General features: G+C 43.7%; 1 protein-coding gene across 1 annotated transcript; it reads right to left on the reverse strand.

Moving 5' to 3' along the window:
- Positions 1 to 1109: 1109 nt before the first annotated feature.
- On the reverse strand, positions 1110 to 2249 carry LOC102384294 (neuropeptide Y receptor type 6-like). Its single transcript, XM_006026875.2, has one exon. The coding sequence runs from the start codon at positions 2232 to 2234 to the stop codon at positions 1110 to 1112; it is 1125 nt and encodes a 374-aa protein (XP_006026937.2). The 5' UTR covers positions 2235 to 2249.
- Between the last annotated feature and the right edge of the window lie 19487 nt (positions 2250 to 21736).

Here is a 21736-nt window from a genome sequence, read left to right on the forward strand (position 1 = left end):
AAAGCTTGGAAACTATAAATCAATAGACAGCAAATTAACCATGTCCTGCGGCTGAAGGGGAGAGATGCATGGCACCCCATGCTCCTTATATAAAATGAGCACATTAAGGGGGTGTCCCGCAGAATACATTTTGACCCCTCACGTCTCTGTTGGGCACAGCCAGCCCCTAGCTAAGCAAGGAGCAATAGGGGTAGATATAGGGGAAATAATTTTTTTTTTTCTCAGGCCAACCTGCAGGTGCCAAGGGAGGCTTTAGGAGCAGAGCCAACCCTTGGCACCTGCTTGAGGAGGACCTGAGCTGCCTTCTGCAGGCTCAATTCTCATGCAGCAAGAGCGTTTGCCCTTGTTGCAAGAAGAGCTGGAGGGGAGGCTCCTCTCTCCTTTTCTCACAAGTGCTCTTACCCATCCGCGGGGCACGCATTCTGCTTTCCCCAGATCCTTGCCACTGCTCCAGCACGAGGGTGTAAGGAGAAGGCGCAGACCCAGTTGCTGTTTGCACCCGACACCTATGAGCTCAGGCCCAGAACATGGAGATCTCGCTTTTCCCCAGCCTTTCCTTTCCTCACAATCTACATCTAAATTAAAGTTCCTGCCTGTCTCAACTCCTGCTGGAAGGATTGACCACACATTTGGCATAACCTCTATGAGATGTTGGGCAAAGATGAGTATGGTTCATTGAGAAGCGTGAGGCTAGGGATGTCAGCCGAAGGACTAATGGGATTGTGGGGGTGATGGTAAAATTGGATGGTGTAGGCAGAACAGGAGGAACCGTTTGATGTAGGGACTGTTGCGTATATCATGGGCTGAGACGGCCGACTATTTCTGCATTCTGGCAGCACGTCCCTCATCTTGAAATCAGAGGCGAAAAGCCGATATGCTAATACTGTTGGTATTTCACTCTCATTGACTTTGACATTCTTGGGTGTGACTTGCTAGAATTAATCACCGATAAAGTACAAAATACATCTATCTTTTGGGGCACGATCCTACCCCGCTGAACTTGGTGGCAAAGACTTTGGTAGGAACAGGATTGAGACCTGCATAGTTCCTCTAAAGAATGTCACTTCACAATAAATACAAAGTTTTGGAAACTTCTGGACTGGATTATATTAAATAGTCACTGGCATGTTATTGGATTTCAGGGACCCCTTAGAGTTGTCTGTTTGCAGGTTTGAAAGGGCGATGTTTTCATAAGCCTCCTGAGATGCCAAGCATCTGCAGTGGTGAATTAACACTATTAAATCCTTCTGGAAATTCTTGTTAAGAAATCCATAAAAGATGGGGTTGATGCAGGTTGAGATCATGGCTACTAAGTGGCATAATGTAAACACTAGATTATGGTGGCAGTTCATCAAGGCTTCATAATTCCAGTCAAAAACAACATTAAATATATTCAGAGGCAACCAGCAAGCAGCAAAGGTCACGACAATTGAAATCAGCATCATGTTAATCCTTCTGTTCTCATTTAGTCTGCTCTCATTCTCCCTCATCCTATCCACTTTACCGTGTCTCCGTCGGAGACATACAGATATCTTGAGATAACAGATAAAAATAAAACCCAGTGGGAAGCAGTACTGGAAAACCAGGAGACTGGTGGTGAAAATCAGTCGCTCTGTAACGGATGGCCATGTCTCAATGCAAACAACTTTGTTCTTGTAGAAATCACCATGGAGAGAGAGATTTTTAAAGGGTTCATCAGTCAATTGATGAAATATGAAAAAAGGAATGGATATGATGAGGGCAAACCCCCAAATTAAGATAATTCCCCAGTAAGCATGTGAAATATTAGGCTTCCAGCCACGGGGATTTACTATTAGCTGGTATCTCTCAACAGCAATTAGTACAAGTGAGAATATAGAGACTGTGATAGACATGCTTTGTACAAACGAGCTTATTTTACACATGGCTTCGCCAAAAATCCAGTAGTCCATCAAAGCGTATGCAACAGTGACGGGAATGCACATGATGCATATCATGACGTCCGATAAGGAGAGGTTGGCAATCAGAATATTTGTAACATTTTGAGCTTCTTTCTGTCTTTTTATTATAATAATCAGGCAAAGGTTTCCAAAAAGCCCTACTATGGTAACTACGGTGTAAGCCGTGATGAGCAAGAAGACCACAGGGAAAGAAAGCTGACATGACTCGAAGTCTGAGAACTGTGAGTTGCTCCTATTTACAATAGTTCGATTAGACAGACCCACGCTGGGATGCTGAATTGTTTTATCCATCATCAAGGAACTCTGAAACCATGGGTACAATTTTAGGATAGGGAGTTTTTTGTTTGCCTTAATTATTTAGTAGATATTTGCTTGGAGCCTCCCAAGGCCTTAATAGGGTCCAATTTTATATTGATCTTCACAAAGCTGTATTTGGACAGATTTATAGATGTACTTACAGTATTGATGAATTCTGAAAATAAGAGCAAAGGGGACAACATTAATGGTCAGGTCTCTTGTAAAACAGATTTCATTGCTTTTCTGAGATTTCTGTACCTGCCGTCTCCAAGATTTGACAGATTTTTTTTCACAGACTACAGCATATTTGCTGTATGAAGCTGCCTAGTGGTTTTCATTCAAAGCCTCTTATTTCTGTTGTGGATAACTTTCACCTCCTGGGATGAAATCGTCTAGGCTCAGTCATTGGCTAAAGGTGTGTGCTTTTGGAATATTTGACCAAAAATGGCCCAGCCATTATTGGGAAACTGAGGAATCCTGTTTCTATAGTCAAAAGAGCTAAATTTAGGCCTGACACCCATTTCCTCCTCCACTCTACAAGGAGATAGTGTGCTGAAATTCTGACCACTCGCAACAATCAGACACAGTCTATTACGCTTGGGCAGAATGAACTTAAAAAAAGATCATGCAGACAAAGTGAAGGAATGCATGTGGTCAAGCACGCTAACCACTCTACAAGATGCAGTGTCCTGTCCTTGGATACCATTGCCATGAGTTCTGCAGGATATGAACCTCATAGTAGTGTGGAAATAACAGACCAGGGTGCAACAGCATGATACTTTGCTTTCCATCTTGGAGGCAGAATCTTTGTCATGTATGCAAGTATCTTCCTGTGGGATCTAGCCTCAGGTTCACTCTCCTTTGCATACATACAAAGGAATCTGAAATGCAATAGCTCATCTCTAAAAACAAAGACCTACTCTTTCTCTGACTTCCTTCTGATTTACATGTGTAAAACATATATCTGTTGACATCATTAGAAAGCTGTAAAACTATTGCAAATGCGAACAGATCTGGGTCAGCACTAATAAATAGATGGTGGTGAATTTAAGGTAGCGGTGAGTTGTAAAATGAACTTTAAAGCAAAGGCTTGAAAATTTTTCATCGATTCATAGATGTAGGGTCGGAAGGGACCTTGTAGATCTTCTGGTCCGACCCCCTGCCCTGGGGGCAGAGAGATGGCATAGCATTTCAAACCTGAAAAGGAAAAGGACCCACATAGCTGCTTGTTCATCCTTTTTAGTTTTTAAAAACTGTTTAGCATCATAGTTAACATCCCTTTTAAGGCAAGACAAATGTGACTCACCTTAATCCTGTGGCTGTGGAGTTATAGGAAAATAAACTAGAAGCAGGTTCTTCTTTTCCCCTAGAAATAAATATTACACTGTGACCGCCCTGTGAAGAAGCCAGGAAAAGGAAGCAATGTAAGTTTTAAGAAAAGACACAAATAAAAGAAAATTCATCACTGTGATGAACACTTTGTACTTGCATGGCATCTCTGTCAAACATTTTACAGAAAAAGGTTTTACCATTACTAGGTCAGTGAGGCACAGCTCTGTTCAGTGGTTTGAACACGGTTGCACAACAAGTTCATGACTGAACTGAGGACCCGTATGTAGATTTTTATGACTCCCAGATCTGTACTCATCTTGGTCAAAAAAAATCCTCACCTGAAATTCCACCTTGGGTGGCTTCCTTCTGCCACCGCTGTTTGCAGTTCACCCTGCCATTCCAAATCAAGAAACTGTGTCTAAGGAATCTGTGAAAGAGCTGATGGCAAGCAGGAATAAATTGCCCTGAGCACAATAAAAAGAAAGGTCTGGCTCAGTTATGCTAGAATGGGGAATAGCTTTCTCCCTGTTACCTTTCTGTGGTTGTGTTGATCCAAATGTGGTCCAAACACTCAGCCTTACATCCAGCCTAAGGAGACAGACTTGATCTTGTACAGATAGATATGCGAGAGAGTGGAAAAGGGACTTGCAAAGCCACTCCTGGCATGTCGGTGCAATCTAAAGGCTGAAACAGCCTGCTTGGTCCCGCGCATGTACCATACAGTTGGGGGAGAGAACAGGTGGCAATAGTACCCCGCACCTCAACTAGTCCTCTCATCTGTTCTGGGCCTGAAAAACACTGCAACTCGGGTATATATGTGGGCGCTGAAGGAGCTGGTACTTGGCAGGTCAGGCCATTTGTGAACAGGTGACATAGCTGGGGCATGAAGCAGCTGGTGTGACGTAGCCAGCTGGAGGATGAACAGCAGTTAAATGCAACATATCCCTGGACTCCACCATCAGTTACCACTGGTCTGAGAGGCAATAACTGTCCTGCTGCATTTGTGCTACACAGTAGGATGCATGTGCTGAAAAGACAGGGAGTCCCTGCTAGTGCAGGGATGTCCATGGATCCAGAGTCCAGCTCTGTAGAAAGGCTGTTGTCCGGGAGGAGATTCTCTGTTCATCTGGCCTCTCCTACTTGCTCTGATCACTCTGCTGGCCTGCCCCATGCACATCCAAACCCTTACCTCCTGGAGAAAACCAGGTAGCGAAGTAGGATCTAGCTAGGAGCCATGCAACTTGCCAGAAAAATCCCATTTTCTCTGCTGGGGGGGGAGGCTATGATGACCGAGTACGAGATGAAGCTGCGTCCATTTTGTGATGTTTTACAAATTATTTGCTGTGCCGAATTGCTTAGCCACTGTTGCAGAGTTCAGTAACAAGTGCGAAGTGTCCTCCTGCTGCAGGCAGTGTGGACTCGACTAGTTTGGCACGTTACCTTTAAGGAATGTCCCTTTAACAACCTTCTAATCTGTTGGGCTGTAGTTCATTCATTCTTCGCACACCAAGTATTTTTGTCACTGTTCCAGGGAAAAGCTTCATTTCTGATAATTGGACATTGTTACTGGATTGCTCTGCAATGTGGGTTCAGAAAAGTATATATTATAGTATAATAAAAGGTAATTTAATCATTCCCTTAACATGGTAATTATTATGCCCCTCTGGAAAACATAGTCTCAGCTATGTTGCCTTTGAAGAATAAATGACATCACTGTGCTGGGCAGCATGAATTAAACTCTGATGTAATGAGCATCAACTTTGTTTAAACCAATTGTAAATGTTAACATCATCTACTTCCTTGAAATGAAACAAAGTCTGATTAATTTTTGAAGTGTTTAGAATAAGAAGTCATATCTGTGATTCTGCAATGCCCCTTGGTTCTCTCATTTAAAAAAAATTCTGTACCATAAGCAGACAGTTTCACAACATCACAAAAGAGAAACCATTTACTCTGGTTCTGTTATTCCTGAAGCTGAAACATTGAGAAGTCAAAGAAAGTTATAAGCCATAGTTTGATCATAAAATAAGCATATGAAAATGAGCACCTCATTCAAAGGACTCTCTAGATATACTGGAATGGAATATTCCCCCCTCCTCCCCAAAGCGATCAATAAAAGTTTTGGCAAAAAAGAAATCTTAGACTTACAGTTGCAGGTATTACAAACCTGTAATCTTCATTATGCTTTCCAACCATCCTTAATCAGAAATGCAGAATAAAACGACACTTGGAAATATATATTTCAGCGATGTTTTTCTCCTTCAGCTGGCTTATGGTGTAGTACTTGACTTCTTCAGTTTGCTTACGAATCCTCTGATTTCTTACCTGTTGGAAATTTCTAGTCATATTTCCACTCTTGTTTTTCTCGTTTCTTTTTCAGGAATATTGTAAAGCCGCCTTTGTGTCTAAGAGAATCAGAAGCAGGTCCATCTGCTGCAAACGCCAGAAATAAACTTTTCTTTATTCCCTTTCTGCAGTTTCATTCAGGTTTCCCACTGTGAGTCGAAGCTCCCACACTGTAGACCAGCTGCTGAGAAATAAAACAAGCTCTGGAATCCAAGGAGAGGGAGACACCAATAAGAAGGGAGGAGAGAGGACCAGTAATTATGGGGTGATGTTTTCTTTCTCTGGTCTTTTTTATTTTTTAATCCAACCATAATCCTGCAATCTCATTTTCAGTTATGTTATCTCCTTTATAGAACAAATATTTTCATAAGATCCTATGCTGGATTTCATATAGATAAATATTTGCAGATGACTTATTGCTTCTCTACTGAGGGGAAAATGAAAATACAACATGCATAGAGTAGATTGCTTGGAAAGAGAATGCATGTTCTATTGAAATAACATTATTTGTTCTATTATGATTAGAATAGAGGGTTATAGTGGGAAAATCACCGTATTTAGTTTTTTATACCTGTCCTGTAAAAAAAAAAAAAAATGCCCTCAAGATCAAACCACAGCCCATTATCTTAGCACTGGTTTGAGAAGAAATAAGGTTTGTGGTTTATTAATTTACAATTAGAATACCTTGCACAGTCATGTATTTATATAGACCATTAACTGCTTACATAGTAAATATTTAGAAATGGGGTGGGGGGTGATAAGAAAGAAATTGCTTTGCTCAGGGAATGGTATTTGGATATTGAACTTTTAATCCTTGAATTAATTTCCTGCCCATTGTTTCCCCCTCCCCCATACTCTACAAGCTTGTGCTGTTCCATCTTGTGGGTGTTCAATATTAGGGAGGCAATGGCAATAAGGAATAGGTCAACAGCTGGTGGGGGGGTAGGGAGCCCAGGAAGAACAGATGCAGATTGCCTATTAAATTAGAGCAAGGAGAAACTCATAGGTAGTCTTTGAGGGGCAGTGGTGGGGGAGACAGATACATGATCAGATTGCGATATTTGAAAAATAAACGAATTTTCAGAACGAGAGAGAGAAATGAGGAGACGAGACTTGCAATACAGGATGCAAATGATCACTTGGCTGTGGTAGCTCCCATTGCATTCTAATGAAGACTAATAGTGGTCTACGAGCCTTGAAAAGTTGGGAGAGCTGAAATGTGAGATTTTAATACCAAGTTTTTGCTTACATTATGAGAGAAGGTTTCCCTGAAAGATTTCTAATACCAACTGCTTTTGATCAAAAATACCATGGCTAGCTTTTCCCAAAGGGGTTTGAGATTTCAACTTCTGGAAGCAGTTGTACTCAAGAAGTGGAACGGCACCTGAACATGAAACACATAAAATATAGATCAGACACATCCGCCAATTTAAAATCAAAGAGAGAAGTCAATGAGCATCAAAAACAGTCAGGTTCAATTTGGAATAAGGGCTTGGTTCCGTAGATATTCAAATAGGTTGCTCTGTTTCTACTGAAACATGTATCCCTGGAGTCACAGTCACCCTTAAGAAGGATTAAATATATACATTCTGATACTGATCTCATATCAGTTTTACATTGGTGCAAACCTGTTAACTGCATTGGATTTAATCTTGATATACTCTGGGACAAACAAGATTAAGTTCAGTCCCAAAGGCTTGAGGATGTAGCTGCTCTTGATCTATGTAGCTCCCAGGTTTGGAAGAAATAATTGGCATGGACTAAGTGAAGCCTATAGCCATGCACTGATGGATCAAGGTCTGTGTTTGCAAAAAAAGGTTAATGAATAGCAGGATCATGTTTACTTTTATATAAATATTTTATGCTTCTTTTAATTGTGCAATAAAAATGATGGGCAGATGGTCTTTAGCAGCCAACAGATTCGTTAACTAGCTGGAAAGTATAACTGCAAGTATATTAGGGGACAAAGTTGATTATGCATGTAATGTGATTACAAAAAAATGAATAGCATATTGCAGTTGTTATGAACTTGCTAAGCAAAGCCAGTAACTACTCCACCACTGGCACTTCAGCAGTTCAAGGATGATCATGATCATACTCTCAGGAATTGAGAGGACGTCGGAGTAGGTGGGGGGTTGTTTCACTTTTGTGTTTGAAAGAATGACTCTGAGTCTGTCGCATCTCCAGAGCTTTTCCAAGAGAATGCCCAGCTCTGGAAGCCTTCTGTCCATGTGTAGGATTCACTTGAAGGCACGACAGCAGGTATGCTATACACTGTACTCAGTGATGTAGCTTCAGACTGTATAGACATAGGTGAGTTACCTATAGTCTGGCCAGCTCAGGTATTGATAGCAATGTAGTCATGCCAGCCCAAATCTCATCCCAAGCCATGAAACTCAGCCAAGACTGGATAGCTACTTGGCCAGTTAGCTTGGGCCCTGTGTTGCATTCCCAGTGCTAGCTAGTTTATAGCTGGTTTGGGCATAGCTACATGAGCTGTAGTCACCCCTTTGACTGCAATATAGACATGCCCTTTGATTTTCAGGTCTCTGGGGCACAGATCATTTTTTTTGTTCTTATTTGTATAGTGCCTATAATAATTGGGTCCATGTCTATGACTGGGGATCCTAGACAGCATAGGTGCTGAGTTTGCAGGGACCTGAGGGCCTTGCCCCGCCTCAGGAAGAAGGCGTTCATCTGAAATGCATAAAACTTTCCACATGTCTATCATCTTAGGTCCTCCTCCATCCCTGGCAAAAATAAAAGTCAGTGCCTATGCTAGACAAGTCCTCAGGCCCCAAATGTCCATTTATTTGTGAACTTAACTTATATTCTTCTCCCTTTGTATCTTTAGTAGTCTGTCTCCTCACTGGTGACACTCCAGAACGTGCCAACACCCTCTTCTGCTTCTCATGCCCTTGTTTACCTGCATCCCAGCATCCTCTCTCCACACTTTTCCAAAATAGGTACCTCTTTGCTGTTCCAGCTGCCCCTCATTTTTTCCAGGACTGCTCTCCAAAGGTTACAGTTTCTATGATACTATAATGTGGATGAGAGTAACTGTGCTTCCTGGGGTGATGGTACAGTATCATCTGACAAGGCTGATTAATTGATGCTGTGAGATTATTCATGGAAACATTTCTTCACTGATCTACTCCCCAGGATCCCCTGCTACAATGACCAAGAAAGTAGGTAATAAAACCTTCACTTGCTGGGAGGTTTTTTTTGTGTTGTCAAACTACTTAAAAGTAAAGCCGCTCAGCGATTCAAGGAGAATCATTTGGATCTATGGATTGTGCCTCTCCTCTGCCACTTGGAGCAGCACGGAAAATTCTGGTTTTGGAATAATTGTGAATACAACTGATGTGGGACCTGAAAAAAGGAATGGTTTTGGGAAAGATGCAGATCACTTTCCACTCCCATTGAAGGCAAAGAGGTCCCAGTGTGCTCAGTGCCTACACTAAAGTTCCTGAGACACTGAGCACATTTACACATGCAAATAATGCAGGATTTACTCTAGAGTAAGCTGACCTGGGCAGGCATCTACACATGCAGGGTCTTGGGAGCAGATTTGCTGCTCATGGAAGCAATCTGCTCCTGCCCCTTCTGGCCCTGCACTGGACCCCTGCAGCAGCCAGGGGGAGCTCTAGCTTTCCCATGGGTGCTAGCCCAGGGGCTGGCAGGGAGCACTGGACCAGGAGACAGCTGTCTTCTGGCGGAGGCTGGGACATTGCTCCCTGCCCCTAGGGAGCTGCCTGCTGCTGGGGTGGGCTCTACCACTGGAGTCCATGCGGGGACAATGTTCCCTTGTCCTGGCAGCAGGGAGGTCCTGGCGCTGGCTCCCTGATTGGGGTCAGGGGACTTGGAAAGAGCTGCAGGCGAGCGGCAGGTCTCCCCCCCCGCCCCGATCTGCCAGTGAGGCAGCCAGCAGTGGCTGCAGGGCTGGTGCTAGGAGATAAGGGTCTCCCAGCCTGGGTCCTGCCACTGCGGGCCTTGGGCTGGGAGATAAGGGCCTCCCAGTGCTGGCCCTGCGATTATAGAGCTGGTGCTGGCTGATAATGAGTGGAGGCTGGGAGCTCCCTGCTGCTGGGACATTGGGACGTTGTCCCTGTGCCCCAGCAACAGGCAGCTCCTGGCGGCAGGGAGCAATCTCTTGCCTGCTGCTGCCTGGCTGACCGGGAGCACATTTACTCCTGGTCAGGGATCTACACATGCACTATTGTGCAGTTACTAATCACAAGTAAATCTGCTACTTGCATTTGCAGGTAGCAAATTTACTTGCGATTAGAACCATTTACTGCGCAGTACATATCTATACGTGTAGATGTGGACACTTACTGAGCAGTAATTAGCTCTACTGAGCAGTAAACCATCTCATGTAGGCACACCCACTCTTCCGTAAGAGTGAGAGCTGTGTCTAGTGTGCTGGTTAAAATTGCCTCTCACTACAGAGCTGTGCAGGATTATTGTTGTGCTCCTAGCTACTGCCCTCTCATCCTGGAGAAAGCTACATTTAAGTAATGTATCTATACCATTTTTGCTTCTTCTCAAGGAAAAGAAGTACTTTGGATTCACACCAGTACAACTGAGATTTGACCTAATCTCCATGATAGATTTTGCTAATCCATCAAGGAAGCATGGATAAGCAAGAATAATCTGGGGGCAGATTGGTGAGGTAATGGTAAGAAACTAAAAGAATGCGAAGTGATGGAAGAGAAACTTGTAGAGACTTCTTTTCCATTTAATCCTTTTTCTTTGCATTTCCCTATTTCCTATTATTGCTCCCCCTGACAAGTTTAATAAAATAAAGGCTGATGATCTGGGGGGTGGGAATCATTGCAAAAAACCTCTGGAATTCCCCAAATGAAAGTTTTTCTCACTGTTCTGGCAACCAGCTTTGTGATACCACTACTTCATCATTCCAGTCCTTACCTCTTAATTAGGTCATGCCCACAATGAAAAGACAACTGTTTTAAAATCGGTTTTGGTTTCAAATCAGTTATTAACTATAGCATACTTATTTTTTAAACTGATGCAATAACATGGACTTCATTTAGTTTTTACATCTTATTCAAATGAGGTTTGAATGGGTTGGAGATCAATGTCGCTTCCAGTTGGGAGGCAGCATCAAGTCAGGCAAATTACTTTTAAATAATACTTAAAAAAAATAGTTAAGATCTGTGGGTAGCTTTCATTAGATGCCCCATTTCAGTCTTCTAAATCTTTAAAAAAACTTTCCCCCAGGATGATACTTTTTTACGCTTGATTTCTTCCAGGAAGTGACTTATTTGGAAGGGTTCAGACATTGTGTGCATGTGTGTGAAGATAGTCTGAATTTCTACCTTTTCTATTATTAATAAAGCATTACCTTTTTAACAGCTCCATGGCTAAAATCTAGCAGGGGAGAGCTGTGAGGAGGGCCTTTGAAACTGAAAAGCATAGGTTATAATTTGACTAATTACTGATTCTATATTTGGCGTGCATTGTGGATTTCTTTTCTAGGATTATAGGCAGCTGTGGAGAGACTTGGTGCATACATGTGCAGAACTAATTTGACTTCTCACTGAAAAAAGGTATCCCAGCATTTCTGTCAATCAGTTTATGTGCTGTGGGCAGAGGAGAGGCTCTGTATACTTGGAAAGGTGGAAAAAGGATTTTTTCACCTTCCTCAGAAGCACTGGGTGCTAGTTGCAGCCAGGGCTGGGGTTTTGACTGTCGTGTGCCCGTGTTCCTGCTGGCACTAAAATCCAGAGGTACCTGGCTAGAGGGTCTTTCCTCTCTGCTCAGGGGCTGATTGCAATATTTGGGGTAGGGTGGCCATTGGTCCTGTTTTATACTGGACTGTCCTGTTTTTAAACCCTTTGTCCCTGTCCACTTCTGAATGAGGAGTCCTGGTTTTCAGTTCATTGGTGGAAATACATGTCAATCATTTGTCCTTGTGATTCTGTTGGCTGTGTCTAGAGGTAGGGCAGTGCACAGCCAGGAAGGGAGGTGGCCTTTTTGTTGTGGCCTCACCCCTCACTGCTGATTGGTTGAGGTGGCCCTGCCCCTCACTGCTGATTGGTCGAGGGGAGCAGTGGTCCCACCCCTCACCAAAGGGATGTCCTGTATTCTGGGGATGGGTCAGTGGCCACCCTAATTTGGGGTCAAGAAAGAAATGTACTCCATGGTCAGGTTGGTACAGACCGGGGGGTGGGGGGAGTTGCCTTTCTCTGTAGCAGGGGCTGCATGGTTTTCTTTGCTTGGGAGATCCAAGGTATTGTAACAGTCCCTGCAGCCGCAGGACACTGGGTGCCATTGCCCCCCGATTTACCCATGGCATGTTAGGGTATTATACCGTATGCCTGTGCGTCAAGGTTGACTGTGTAGTTTTACTGATAGGTTAGACAAGGATTTGTATAGGATGGTTTGAATAGGAATGATCCTCCCTCAGGCGGCAGGGAGGGGGAAGGAGTAGTTACACGAGGTGACCTCCAAATGTCCCTTTCAGCCCTACTTTTCTATGATTCTCTGAAAAGGATTGGGGAGAACTATTGTGTTCTTTGCAAGATGCCTGGGAAAGAGCCTGGGTCTGATGCATCTATGGTTCTCAGGAGAGGGGCTGGCTCTTGCAAGGCCCGCCCTCTCGTCACGTGGAGTACTATCTATTCAGTACAAGGTAACAGTGAGGATGTTAGGTGATCGTGTGCATCACCTCAGTCTGCCACCTACTTAATTTCATTGTTGTCTGGTCAATGCGAAAGGTTTAAATCTGCATCCAAAAATGGTACCCTGGACTAATTTCCAAGTACACTGACTAGGACTCTCTCTAGTTATTCTACAAGGACTCATTTGTTTTTAACTTATTTCTATATTATTGTTGACAATCATTCTTTAATGAGTGTCATTAATATAGTCAGAATGCTTTACAGCCATGGGGATAAATTCACCCAGCAAGAGAGCAGGGCACAGTTTGCTCTCTTTTCTGCCTGATGCAAGAATTGACTCCCAGGTAAGCAACCTTACATTTCCGCTGAGACTTATGTGATTTGTAATGGAAGACAATGTCAAGGCAATATGCTGAGTTAATACATCTCCCAGTAAGCCTTCCTCTTAGCCTCTTCTGCCTGTTCTCCCCACTTTTGGAACTACCCCAGGTACCTCTCCACCACTACTGCAAGAACCAACAATGAGGAGTCTGCTGGCTTCCAGCAGTGGAAGTGAATTCCTTTTTAAGAGCCAAATAATGCAGTCCTTATTCAGTCAAATTTCCACTGAATGCAAGAGGAGTTTTGCCTGAGTGTCAGGGCTGATTAAGGACAATTTAATGGCCAAAAAATATTTTCCTCTCCTGTTAACTGCAATCTCTCTTCCATTTTTCTGTATGTTTCAGAAAGATAACAATTTTGGCTTTCCAGCTCAAGATGTGAATCCTAAGTTGATATTTTGTGTATAGAAAGCTTAGTGTTGATACGGCTTCTATTTAAAAAAATCTGAAAACAGAAATGATGGTTTTTACAACTAATTCCAGACTTGCACATAAGAACTTTATAGAGTTAGCCCTCCTGCTGTTTTCAAATAAAGCTAAATGTCAGTCATGTAAAAGCAAGACAAAAATATGCCCTCCAGAGCTTCTGCAGAACATGAAATAGATGGGGTTTTGGACTAACTGGAAAAAAAGCAACAGCATTGTACAGAACAGCAAGACACTTTTAATGTAACTGGAAAATACGTAAAAAGAGACTTTCCGCTGAGAAACAACTACCGCTGCCACTGGGTCCTGGAGCTCTGCCTCCCAGGAAACTCACAGCCTGGCCTTACTGAGGGCCAGAGTGCTCCCAGCTGGAGCAAAAAGGCAAAGCATCCTCCTCCATCCATGGGGGCTAATAAAACCCCAGTTGAGAAGCTTTTTTTGAAATTTTTTCTGCCTTAATTTTTATCTTAACTTCATCCAGTTAACTTAACTTCCCCGAGTTATAATCTAGGGCTTGTAGTGAACCCTTAGAAAAGAGATAGGAAAGCAGGACCTAGGGCAGAGGGAAGAAAACAGAAAGTGAACCACTGGGGAAGAGGAAAGAAAGAAAAAGAGCCTCTAGGAAGAAATGGATGTTTTTGGATGTTTCTCTTGCTGGGATCCTATGACTCCAGCTGACTTCCTGCCCCTGGGGCAGGGGGCTGGACTCGATGATCTTCCAAGGTCCCTTCCAGCCCTAGTGTCTATGAAATCTATGAAAGTGGAAATGGGGTGGACCACGCAAGGGAGAAAGTGAAAAGGGAAAAGGAAAAAGCCACCAACAGAAAGGAAGGAAATCAGATACTAGCCATATTCCATGATGTTTTCCAACTTGGACTTGTGCTACAGAGACATGTTCTTCTGTTTCTTTGCCAGCATATTGTCCTTATAAAACACCTAGGAACATAGTAGGGTGCCTGTACACATGCTTGGGGGTGGGCGGGGTGGGCATTTTAATTAGACTGGCTCTCCAGGAACCACTCTAATTAAAATGCTGCAGCATCACATGTATTAAGCCCCCGTGTATTTAAAAATGGCAGCGGGACACTTTAAGTCAAGCTCATTCGACAAACTTTAGTTAAAGCACCCCAATGGCCATTTTTAAACCCACAGGGGCCTATACACATGACGCTGTGGCAACGCTAGAGCATCCTAATTAGAATGCAGAGCAGACTCGATTAATCAAGTCTGCTCTGACACATTCTCAGAACATGCCGGAGCACATGTATTAGACACTCATTCAGTTTACTCAATTAGTTGAACATCCTTCTTATTTGGAAAAGAGTTCATCACATTCAATTACAAAAAGTAAATTGCTTTCTGCTACAACCCCCCCCCCCCCCAAAAAAAAAACCCAACCCAAAACAAAACAAGAAAGTGGGTACCTTATGATGCAGCCATATTTCCTAATCATAGAATCTTGTGTCCTCTGTCCTCGTAAGAAAATACTTGTTCAGTGTCCTCTTGATCTGCACTCTCTTTCATTGTGCTCTTAAATAACCCCATTGCAACCAGTGGTAATTTATGCTGTTGTCTGCAGTTTTAACAAAGAGGTCAAGGCTTTGGTGGCCGTGAAGCATATTGAAAGGCAGCTTAAGAACAAGAAAAGGTAAATACTGTGCTGAAAAACAAGAGCTGTTTCAAGGACAGCTGGCACGTACTTCTTAGTGCGTTCCTTCCTCTCAGAATTGAAGGCCCAAATTGGGAAGTTTGCATTGCTGTGATGCCCTCCTTCTGCCCATAAATAATGTCTGTCAGTTGTGAAATCTTCTCTGTCTGAGGAGTGTTAATTTGTTTGGAGTAAAGTTTCTGAGCACATTGATACGAAGAGGTCTCTTTTGTCTCCTGGTCCAGGTGTGCCTTTAACATGACTGGATTAGCAGTTCCTGGCTAAATCACAGTTAAGTGGTCATCCCCTTATTTGTGTTGTGGCCCCTCCATTTCTGAAGGGCTCAGCACCCAGACTTGGTCACAACCAAAATGCTGTTTTGAAAAGTCTCCAAAGGGACCCTGAGCTCTGAGGGAGACAGGCGCTTGCTCCTGTGTAAATTTGGAAAATTCTGACTTCAGCCCATGTTTCATTTTCCCTTTCTGATCAGTGTGGACAGAGCACCTCATGTCGGGAAAGCACAAGGAACTCTCAGGTGGGCTGTAAATAGATATTAGATACAGGTTTATATGTATACATTATTGTACGTGAAGTATTACAATAATGTTGTTATAGTGCCATAGTCTTCAAAGGGCAAAGTATCCATATGGGACTGAGTCTACAAAGCTATCTCACACAAATCTTATGGGCCCTAGTAGTTGTTCTGCCTGCCAACAGGTAAGACTTGGTCTGTACAGAGGACTACTTTGGTTTAGGTAAATTGATATTAAGAGCCATTTAGTGAAATTCTTGCCAGCTCCTGTGCAGACACTTTTATATCATTTTAAAACTGGAAACAGTTGACACTGTCCTTGCCAGTTTAATGAGGCAAGCTGTTCTGATTTTAAACTGGGTATGAATGAAATTAAGGATTACCCAGGTGTTTGCACTAGCTCCTTTAAATCTCTTTAAAGTCACACTTGTAATTAAAGAGATATCACTTTGTGTGTGGACAGGGCTTACAAAGGTCCAGCTATTGCAGGTATTTACTTCATTGTCCCTAAACATAACAGAAAGCTATTTTGCACCTGTAAGAGCTGTTTGCAAATGCTGAAAGTCTTTCCATCACTTTTGCTGATCTTTCCCAATATTTCAATGTTCTTGTCATGATTCATACATTTCTCTGATGCACTATACTGATGGCTGAAACTTGTTTTTTTTTATGACAAGAACTTATATAACCATTTCTTTACAAAGATGCTTTTGGTATAAGCTGTTATAAAAGAAATGCTAGTTCCTGGAGCCCTGTGTTGGGAAAGGAATGCACAGAGTCTTCTATTCATCTTTACAAATCCAAAATGATCTCTTACATTGTGATGCCCTCCTGTGGTCTCAAAGTAGTACTTTTTAGTAGAATCAACAGGGACAAGTAAGCAAAATATATTTGATTTTATATAATCTTGAAAATTGTATAAACTGTAACAAATCCTTTAAAGGTATATTTAAAATGCTGGAACATGACAGCCAAGCACCTGTTTATTTGAGGTTTTAGGATAACATTTTTTTTAGGTAGGGCTAATGGCCTAGATATTCCCTGTATTGGGAAGTTAAGCTGTTTCTGAAAACGGCTTTCAGCAATTCATTGAGCTTCTTCTAGCACTGAAATAATGTAATGTAGTGTCTATCAAAAAAACACTGAACCTGTGTGAGAACCCCTGGGAACTGTTTTAAAGAAAAGACTACAATATTTATCCCTGTTTTTACCAATGTGTTACCTAAAGCAACTGAAAAGTAAATCTAATCAAAATGGCATGCAAATTGTCCTAGCATGTAAACGTTCCTGCTGGTTTTTGATGTCGGTCTAAATGAGCAGATAGAGATGGAAGTCATCAAAGTTCTCTTTGAAATCTAGGAGCAAATAATTTTCTTTTGAGTCTTGTATTGGGCACTCTTGGTTACTTGGACCTTGGGATGTCAGTCCATTTCTCAGGGTACCCTGTTACAGTGCATCCGCTCTTCTCAAACTGAGAACTTTGGGCACCTATACACATGCAGGGAGGCTGCTCTGACACGCTGTAATTAGTCTGCTGGAGCGTGGTAACATCGTACTCCAGCAGACCCCAGTGTCACGCGTATCACTGTCCCCACACTGAAAAATGGTGATCAGGGTGCTTTAACTAAAGCTCGTTTGATGAGCTTTAAGGCACCCTGCCTACCATTTTTCAGCACGGGGATGCTGATACACGTGATGCTCCAGGTGCTTTAATTGGAGCGGCTCTCGGAGACACTCTAATTAAAGCACCCCCGCACTCCTGGAACTTGTCTATAAATGCCCTGTTCTCTCAGGACATGTGGCTAGAGGCAAGAATATGAACTTTACAGCTTACTGCCTTTTACAGAAAGGGCAGCAGAAAGGAGAAACAGGATTAGGGAGGTCTTGTGTGGGTCTTTCCATAAGATTGAGGAAAAACTAACAGTAGCAAGAGCTTTGTGTGTGTGTGTAATACACTTGCACAATTCAGTTTTTGCATCTGTTTGTTATCATGAACCAAGAAAAAAAGAAGGAAAAATAAGCTTGAACATTTGAATTTTTGCTGAACTGTGCCAGCTGGTTGATTTGCCTACTGGCTTTGATACTTCCTCTTAAGGGGCTCCATCTCCTTCTCCTGTACTGTCCTCTTTCTCTAATCTCTTCAGTCTGACTTCTTTCCATCATCTTTTACTGTCTCACCAAGGATTCTGGTGACTTATGGAAGCTGTACTTTTGCTTATAGTTTCTTTCTCTCTTGCTGTAAATATATTAAGAGCCTTTGAAAAGCTAAGCTGCATTTTCACAGCTTGCTTGACAGGCTGGGATCTGTTGGGCAAGGTATATCTTTTAGACATTTTTCTCTAGTTGTATGGACCTGTCCACAGCAGGGGTGGGGGAAAGGAAGGCGGGGAGATGTGTGTGTGTGGGAGGGCTGGGGAGGTTATTAGTTCATTTTCTAAACTGATTAGATGACTATGTCTGGAATATATATGTCCATTCATGTATATATGTCCATTCACGTAGGATGAATCTGAACAAATGTATTGTCACGTTTTCCCACTAATGGTGGTCAAATGTGGATACATATCCTGTTGTCATAGTTAGTGGTTAATTACTTTTTTAGATCTAGGGTGTTTGCTGTACATGTTATATAAAATAACTGGGATGTGATACCTATGAAGTGTTGGCGGTTGAGTTGAAATGGGTAAAATTCACAGCATGAGATTCTGTCATTGATTTCTATGAGCTGTGAATTTTACTCATTTCAACTCAATTTTCAACATGTCATAGGTATCACATTCCAGGTATTTTCTATAACATGTATAGCAAATACTTAAGATCTAAAAAAAAAGTAAGTAACAACTAACTATGACAACAGGTTACTTACCCACATTTGACCACCATTAGTGGGAAAACATGACAATATTTTACAATTAAGCTGTGAAGTTAACTTAAGAAGCTAAATAGGACAAATTCACACTAACACTACTTTGCTTTCTGCTAGTACTTCAATTATTCCTTCTAGCGACTGCTCCAGCTACTGCTCTCAGAAGTAGGCCCATTTAAGGTGTCTTGGTTATGGCAGCTAAAGCACAAGTACAGTGATTCGCAACCAGGATCCTGCGACAGTCTTTGAAGGGTGTTGCTCGGAGAGGAAATAAGTGCAGGCTCTTCTCTGTCTGGCCGCTCCTCCTCCTCCCCAGCTTCTCTTCAAGCAGGTAAGCACTATAAAAAATAAATTACGTCTTTGAAACGGGGGGCTGATCAAGCCACAAATGTTATGGAGGAATGGCTCTGGTCTAAAAGGTTTGATAGCTGCTGCCCTAGTAACTTCTGAATATCTTGGCTTTAATTTCTAAATTTGCTTAGGGTAACTTTTTATGGTGTAATGAATAAAAAAAATAACAGCAGCTGCTGTTTTGCCTAAACTAGCATTCCCACCAGAGCTACCCCATTAGGATGCAAATTCAGCGCACATTAAAACTCATAAAAGAGAGAATTAACAAAAGTAAAGCAATTAGCTGAATTACTTGATAACAAAGATAAGCAGTTCAAAATAGTAAAATTATTTTAAAAAATGCATTTTCTTCTGAAACGACATCTGCGAGGAGCAAAGTTCTAATACAGTTGTCTTCTAAACAGGGAAATATTCTCTTCTAGGCCAGCTTACAGATGAATTGCCGGGGACAAGTCCTGTCTTTACTAAAGGCTTTTGTTTGGCTTCTGGGAAATTTCTGAACAAAGTGCAGTAGGATAAGGATTCAGAGAATAAATAGCCCACTTGAACTGTGGCCTCCTTATTTTTGCCATTAGCTTATTGTAATTCAACAGACAATTTGTAACATTACTTTGGCCTGTAGGTGTACGCCTTTTACAAGTTTAGCAGTTCTGGGAAGGACCAGATGAAGGTTCCCTACAGCTAACCCTTGCAGCCCGTACCCGCAGCCAGCTGGACTCTGTTCTTTTGACTTGACCAAAAGGCTGAAATCTGTTAGGCCGATTTGTCTGTGTTGGGGTTGTGGGCCACGGCCCACCACATTTACTTAGTAGCCCCCTCTAACTGGTGGCTAGTGGGGACACAGACAATTGAATGCAGGGAACAAAAAATGACTAAAGGATGTGCAGGTGGTCAAAGGGTTAAAAAAATAAGTGCACTTTCAGGGGACACTGAGCAGAGCACCCCTGACAGCACCCACCGACTCTCAAAGGCAGCCACTGAAATCTGTTAGGGGAGAATGGGAAGTTGTGTTTGAATCACTGGAGATAAAAGGAAAGAGCATCATGAGGTAACTGGCTGAATTTCTGACATCTTACAAATGCCAGGAGTTTGGGGCATAAACTGCTGAAAGCTCAAAATCTTAGAACACAACCAAAACTCCAGCTTAACTGGGATCACAGAGATTTGGTGGGATACATTTCAGGACTGGAATAGTGGCATGGAGAGGTATATAGTGTATTCTAAGTCTATAGCCTTAGGACCAGAATCAGGTAATGGACTTATGGATAGACACCAATGAGTGTCGCTTACACCGAGTTGGAGTAAATGTTCTGGGATAGCTAGCCCTGAACTCTTCAGGCCTCTTAAGGCTTACTCCCTTATTTCTCAGAGTACCTTATGCTTCTTATCGCAGCATTGATATTGACAGCATCTTAAGTCAATTCAGAGCTGCAGTTAGAAGCTTTAAACTTGATGGCTGCCAGTCAATTTTACAAGTGACCCAGTTACACAGAGTACAATTGCTTTACTTTCCAGAGGTCTTAAGTGTCAGGCTTTTAACTGATAAGCAGATAACTAGCGTCTGTAAGTGTAGCAGTAGAGAAAAATGGAGACTGTTGCGTTACTTCATTAAGCGAATAATACAACTTTGCAAGTAGGCACACAAGTGGAGTGCATTAACTGGACCCAGCCCTGCTGCCCAGGAGCCCTTCACCTACTGCTGGGGTAGGGTGGGCGGCTGGGCTGATGCGGGGCTGGGGCAACCCTGGGATCTTGGGGCGGTGACAGCGCAGGGCCCAGCTGTGATCCGCTGCCTGCTCGCCCCTGCGATGGGTGTGGGTTGTGGGCAGGGAGTGGATCGCAGCGCTGTGCTGTCACTGCCCCAGACTGCTCCCTGCCCAGCTGTGCAGGCTCACATGGCTCCTGGCTGGCCCTGGCTGAAATGAGCATGGGACGCGCAGGCAGCAGATCACAGCTGTACCCTGGCACCAGCCCTGCGCTGCCACCGCCCCAAGGTCCTGGGGTCTCTCTGGTCCCACCTGGCCGCGCACCCTGCTTGTGCGGGTCCTGCCCCTGGTGGTACAGGCAGCCGGTTACCGAACGAATCTGGTGGTACAGGCAGCGGTTACCGAACGAACTAGCGCCATGGGAGCTGCTGGAAAATGGAGTCTGACTGTGGGCCAGATCGACTGTTTTGAGCAACCCCCGCATTAGGCAGGCAGCAGCAGCACTTCTCATCCTGGCAGAAGCTACAACCATCCAGGCTCTGAACATCTTGACCATTTGCACGTGCACGTGCTGCGGAAAGTGTGGCTGATGGTGCCAGCGGCGCCTGCGGGTGGTTGCCGACTGCCGATTGGCACACGCCGCTCCCCCCGCGCCAACACCGCCGCTGTGGCGCCTGCGGGGGGTTGCCGACTGCCACTTGCTGCTGCACCGCCGACACCACTGGGAGCCCCCTGCTCGCTGCCGCCGCCTGCAGATGGGCGCTGTGTCCCCCAGTCTCCATCCTGCACGTGGCATTCGCGACGTGGACACGCCTCAGCACCCTGAAGGAGGGACGGCAGGAAGTTCAGCTGTTGCTGAAGATGGCTTTCAGTCATCAAGTGCGCCTCAGCTCGCCCCGAAATAACATCAGGTGATAAATCATGTAGCACCTATCACAACTTTCTCCCCCCACCAAAAAACCCAAACCAATATTGAACCCGCGTTGGAGCCCCAGGGCACTGGTTTAAAGAAAAGACACCCCCCCCCACTTCCTCCTCCTCCTCCTCCATTCTCTCCTATCTGCAACAAAAGCAGCATCTGCCCTGCCCCGGCCATGTCTGCCCCGTCCCCCCGAGGGGCCGTGAGCAGCGCGCGCTCCCCTCACGGGAGGGGGCGGGACCGGCCCTAACGGTCACTTTTCAAACGCTCCCGCGCACGCGCACGCGCGCGGGCGGGTGGGGGAGGGGAGGGGGCGTGGAGGAAGCGCGCGGCGCCCGGACCTATT

The sequence above is a fragment of the Alligator sinensis genome, unplaced genomic scaffold (genome assembly GCF_000455745.1).
Source record: "Alligator sinensis unplaced genomic scaffold, ASM45574v1 scaffold741_1, whole genome shotgun sequence".
NCBI lineage: Eukaryota > Metazoa > Chordata > Crocodylia > Alligatoridae > Alligator > Alligator sinensis.